This window comes from Micromesistius poutassou (genome assembly GCF_964030765.1).
Source record: "Micromesistius poutassou genome assembly, chromosome: 12".
Lineage (NCBI taxonomy): Eukaryota > Metazoa > Chordata > Actinopteri > Gadiformes > Gadidae > Micromesistius > Micromesistius poutassou.
The window spans coordinates 1,101,629-1,107,441 of NC_140282.1; the positions used below are offsets into that span (position 1 = coordinate 1,101,629).

The 5,813-nt window shown below is 42.5% G+C and overlaps 1 protein-coding gene across 1 annotated transcript in view; it reads right to left on the reverse strand.

The window, feature by feature from the left end:
* Nucleotides 1–5,403: 5,403 nt before the first annotated feature.
* rab8b (RAB8B, member RAS oncogene family) overlaps nucleotides 5,404–5,813 on the reverse strand; it is a 10,941-nt gene continuing 10,531 nt past the window's right edge. Inside the window, exon 8 of the mRNA XM_084476037.1 lies at nucleotides 5,404–5,529. Within this exon, the coding sequence (XP_084332163.1) occupies nucleotides 5,434–5,529 (96 nt within the window). The 3' untranslated portion in view covers nucleotides 5,404–5,433. The remainder of the gene's footprint in view (nucleotides 5,530–5,813) is intronic.

A 5,813-nucleotide genomic window follows, 5' to 3' on the forward strand; every position in this document is an offset into this window, starting at 1 on the left:
CTAATGTCAATATCATTACATAACAACAGACACTAACCACCTGCCGTGCTGGTTTCAGCTGATTCCTCTCTTTCATTATACTGCCAAGGACAGCTACACGACAGACAACAAATAGTGATTGCTACATAGGGGAGAACTATACTACACTGTAAGATTAACCGCAGTATCGTCAACAGTGAAGCTGAGAGAAATTTCTTCAAAGTTGTTTGATTGCCCAGCCAATTAAGAAGAGCGGGAATCATTGATAAACAATAATGGAATGAAGAATTTGATCCGAAAAGGAAATCCCCAATTTTGATAGGCCTACTGCCCACCTTACTATGATTTCACTGTATAATAAATACAACGGTGACCATAAAAGTGCATAAAGTTTTTTTTAATTATGAAACATTTTTAATGAATGACATTCTATTAGTTTGTTTTTACAGTTGTGTTAAGATGTCTATGTTTTCAAAGTTTGGGATTATGAGAATTTTGCCAGAAAACACCAAAGTTTGCCTGTATAGTAACGCAGCAAATTGCAATATTCCTGTGACCAACAGATCCTCTGTTATAATGGATATTACCATGGATGAATACACAGCAAAATACAGTCGATAATGTCCCCTGATTGAGGGACTATTTTCTAAAACTTTATATTCATTCAAATCAATAAAAAGTTTGAAAGTGAAAGTGTGTTTTTTTCTACAAAGTTATGAAAGATGCTGAAGAAAATACTTATCTTGGATTTGATGTTTTTTTATATGCCAAATAGAGATGTTTTTCCATGTTCACGGTATGATCTGAACAGATATGTTTTGGCACATGATAAATGTTACTGAGTCAAGTTCATTGAGCAATGTCGCTTCTTCATCCAGCACACATCTAGGTGGACACGCCCACTTGTGACGTCAGAAGAGGCAGATTTTCAAAACGGCTTGTAACGGCTAATCACACTCACACCTGGTGGTATAATATGTCACCTTTAAGCGGACATGTTGAGACAATTGGCGGGACGAAATTAAATAGCAACAACTTCTCTTCTCCTAGACATCTTCTCCTAGCCTACCTTTAAGTGAATGTTCTGCTTCAGAGATTGCAGGTGAAACTACTGCGCTCAGTTCCAGTAGTATGTGGTGTAGCGGCTCACAGCAATAGACACATGATAACAAGAGCCCCGATACAACAAGAGACCCAATCATGCGTGTCCTAGTCAACACAACTTCTTTACTGGACTTCTGCGTATCTTTATGAGTTCGCAATGGCTCTGTTTTCTAAAGAGTAGGCCACAGCGTCCCCTAGTGGCTGTATTCCAGTACTCAACCCAGTTCCCACATTAAAGCTGCTGTCGATATGACTTGCAAAGAGAGAGCAGAAAAGGGCACGTTTTAAAAAATAAACTACCCCAAAAAACGCCCAACAAAAGGAGCTTATTGAGGATGGAAACTTAAATTCTAAAACCTGCCACGTCTTTCCATTCTCCTGACATTGCGGATCCAGCACATCCAGTACACAACGAAAGCAGAAATCGTTGTTCCATCTCCGGAAAGACCAATCAAGAAGGAGAGGATCGATTCATCAGCATTGAACTGAGGCCACACACACACACACACACACACACACACACACACACACACACACACACACACACACACACACACACTTCACAATGGTTGAAAGAAAAATTGTACTTGGAATTAATCCGATTACAAACAATAAAAAAAAATAGGCATGATAAAAAATTAATTAAATTTATAGAATAGTCAGATGACACCACATTTTTATGCTTATAACAAAATTTATTTATGAAAGCAGAAGTTATTGGTCAGACAGAAGACAGGTCCCATGACTGCTTTCATTGTTTCTCTTCCAACTGAGCAGGTTTCACCGGTTAAAGTGTCCGTTCACACAACGTAGCAAATTAAGTAACATTTTTGTACATCGGATGTAAAACAGAAGGCATCGGAATGTAACTCAAAACAGCCATGGTGGATTAGATTGTGCTGAAAGTTGTTCTTCCATTTACAATCACAAGAGAAGCAGGGATACAGTGATGCAGCAACCCAATGGAGCGCTCCAAACCACAGAACAGAGTATGTGCAGGCACTATTACCAAATACCTTTGCTTTTCAAACTATACGGATAGTAGTTTGGTTAGGCGTTCCCTTTGGTGCCCGTTAGTTAAACATACAATCCGCGTACCCGTTGAGAATGACAATAACAGTCTAACTAGTCGACACATTGACAGACCATGCGGAGTCATTTCCAGAGTAATTTACATTGATGAGATTTATGGTTTTATTCACGTTCAACACATATTGAATGACTTCGGTTTTTCAATGAAAAGTTGTCTAAATGATTTTCTGAAACACCTTTAAGAAAAGAATTCCCCAAAAATGTCCCATTGTTGCAAAAAAATAACAATAACAATATGGGGACATGGATTGGAACTTCTGCTCTGGAAATGAATTGCTTGGATTTCCTTTGTACCAACTCATTTATTGGACGAGAGGCTGTCCATGAGTGCTGATATGGAGTATAACAGCACTGTTTTTTTTTTTCTCTGGTTGCACGATCAATGTTAACATACAAATGTACGTGATCCAAAGTAGCTGGCCGGCGGTAATCTATAAACCGACTCAAAGTAGCTAGCACGTATGAAGGACAATGTTTGTGTTGCTGGGTAACAATCCAGTCCGATGTGTGTCGGCGGAGCCAAATGAATGATTAAATAAACAATGAAGTCATAATCTGTTGTCGCTTATTACTGTAAACTACAGTAATTGGCGCTTGTAGAACTGTTGTATGAAAGCGATATCACACCCCAAGGTCGTGCTGTTCTACTGAAATGTAGGATTATCTTTGGCACGCGGGCTGCGAGTCCCAGCTGTGCTGATGTCCATTAGGACGTTACTCCCTCTGGTGTGATGTTGCTTTAATACATTGCAGATTATGGACATTTACTTACTGTCAACTGCTGTTGCTTTGTATGCAACATGAGTGACGCACCTTGTGTCAGAAAGCATACACAGAGCACACACACACACACACACACACACACGAACGCACACACACACACACAGACACGAACGCACGCACGCACGCACACACACACACACACGAACGCACGCACGCACGCACACACACACTCACGATAAAGTGCAGCTAGAGAGAACAAATACTGCTGCAGTGGTTTGTAAACTGTACACAGATGCACAAACAGAATACTAAGAATTAGCTAAACAGAGGCAGTAGGACATTCCTCATTTGTCAAATAAGAAAAAAAAAGAAACGCACTAACATGAGCTCATTCTCTAATCAGTGGTGGTGGAAGTGGTTTTCCTATGGTTTCACGAGCACACTCCAGAATTGTGCCATATGGATATGAAATACAAAAATATATAAATACAGTATTGACAAAAATGTGATGATTATTACACAGGATTAACACAGCAGGGGTATTATGCTGCTATTTGAAGAAGTACACCCTTAAAAAAAACGAATGTCGATATAAAAAAATAAATGGATTGGAAATGTGTTATTTTCAGGCCAATGCTCCGATTTTCAATTTATCCTTTTGAGTGACAGCTGGATTTAGGCCTTGATCTCGTTCTAAATTGGCTCCTTGATATGGATGAAGTGAGAAAGCCGAGTTCCTCTGCTACACCGTGCCTAACACCTCGTCACGGAGCTCCAGGAATCAAACAGGGAAGTTCAAATTCTAGCAAAAAACGGAGACACACGTAGCTCACATAGGTCAGAGAAAATCTTGTGGGCATTGGTCATTAGTTTAACTTCTGATCAACGGCCTCTGACCTCACTGTGTTTTTTGCGTAGGGAAGACGTAAGACTGGTCAGTATTGCACATTATAGAAAAGCGCTACCACAGTGTAGATGAGTTCCTGTTCAACTTGCTGCATATAAAAAGCTAGCATTCACCATAGATCGCCATCAGGAAATAATCCAATGCACTTTTTCCCCACAGTCATTCACTACAATACGCTATGGGTGAATGTCAATTCTCAAATAAGAGGCATCAATCACTGTCACTCAAAAACCGTGGAAAATACAGGGACAGTATTGATGGCTTCAAGCAGTGGACACTGCAGTGAAAACTCTAGAAAATTCATTCCTTTCATCACATTGTTAAATTTAAATTTGCATTGATTCCCCATAGCGGCAGCATCCCTTCAACATTCACTGGACACTAGGATGCTACAAACACCTACAGATCAATCAGATTGAGCCAACAAGGATAGATGGATCGATCAGATGGATCATCACAGATTGTGCCTTGTCCATTTCAGGCAATTTCCTTTGAGATTGCCAAATTAAATCAAGGCAATACTAGTAAAGCGTTTTATCCAACACTTGACTCGTCAATTATTTTGAGTTTTTTTTAAGATTTCTTATTTGAAACGACTCCTTCCTTCGGTGCTACTGCAAAGTCTTCAAATGTAAGGTTTGTATAAAAAAAAAATAATAATAATTACGCAAACAATGACAAGTAATGGACAGATTGTTATTTTTGGTCAAACTTAAATGTATCGCCCTGTTTCTGTCGTGTCCTCTTTAACACACTGTTTTCAGAGAGGCGTCGTCGTGAGACAAACTCAGGCGTCACTCGTGACATTAATTAGGGGTCTGCTCTTTAATGTATCAGGGCCCGCTTAGCGTGCTAAGCTAGTGGAGAAAACACACACTCAGCATGGGCCGTGTGCGCCCTGGTGCGTTACAGGAGCAGACCCATCGTGTTGTCCAACGACGACACCTCTGTGAACTGTCTCTTGTTCCTTCCTGCGGCTTCTTTCAGACTTTTCCGATAGCGGATAAGTCAGCATTTTCCTCTCCTGCGTGAGGCGGAGTCAAGACGACAGTGCATCATCAACATCTTGCCACTTTCAAAATAATTTCCTTTTGCTTAAATAACCTCCTCGAGAAACAGATTTTTAAAAAAGATTAAGTAAAAGAGGCAGTTTTAGCTGAATACAAAAAGGACACGAAACAAAATGGAAACGGCCCATTCTCACGGCGGCGGCGGAGGACATGGGTTCACGACCCTCTCCCACCCGGAGAGAGAAACAAAAAGACAAAAGCCAAAAACGTGGAGACACCCGGGACTCGTCCTTACTTCCTCGTTTCCTATACCCGACGTCACGTCACACCCTGGAACAGAAGTGGGTTCTGCTCGTTTCCTCCGAGCGTCCTGCCTCTCCGCAGAGTCAGCAGGAACCCCGAGTGTGTGTGTGTGTGTGTGTGTGTGTGTGTGTGTGTGTGTGTGTGTGTGGGGCCCGGGGGGCGGGGCGGGGCGGGGCGGGGTCTGTACTCTCAAGCAGCCAGACTGGCTGTGGCTGTCCGTGTGTTGGGGGTGAGGGGTGGTGGGGGTGGTGGGTGGTGGGGGTGAGGGGGGGGGTCGGTGGGTGAGGGGGGGGGGGTGGGTTTGGGGGCGCTGACCTAGAGCAGTGAACACCTGAAGAAGCTGCTCTTCTTGGATCGGTTCTCTGTGATCTTGACCTGCCCCCCTCCTCCGCCGGGCGGGCTGTTGTCGTTCTGCAGGGAAACGAAAACAAAAAAGGGACTCAGACCCAGAAGGGCAGTGGGGCTGGAACCACGCTACAGCGAGCCAATCAGACACAAGCACAGGTTGAAGGGATTGTGGGTTTTTTTTTCCTGGCTGACTAGGAATGTTATCTAGGATAAAAACACACAAGGGGCTGCCACAAATGGACAACAACCCGACTCTGTACTAACAGCAAATGTGTGCTTCCAGTTCTTTCAAGTTACCAACTACTCATCCACAAGGGGGCAGCAAAGCGGACTGATAGAGAGAAAGA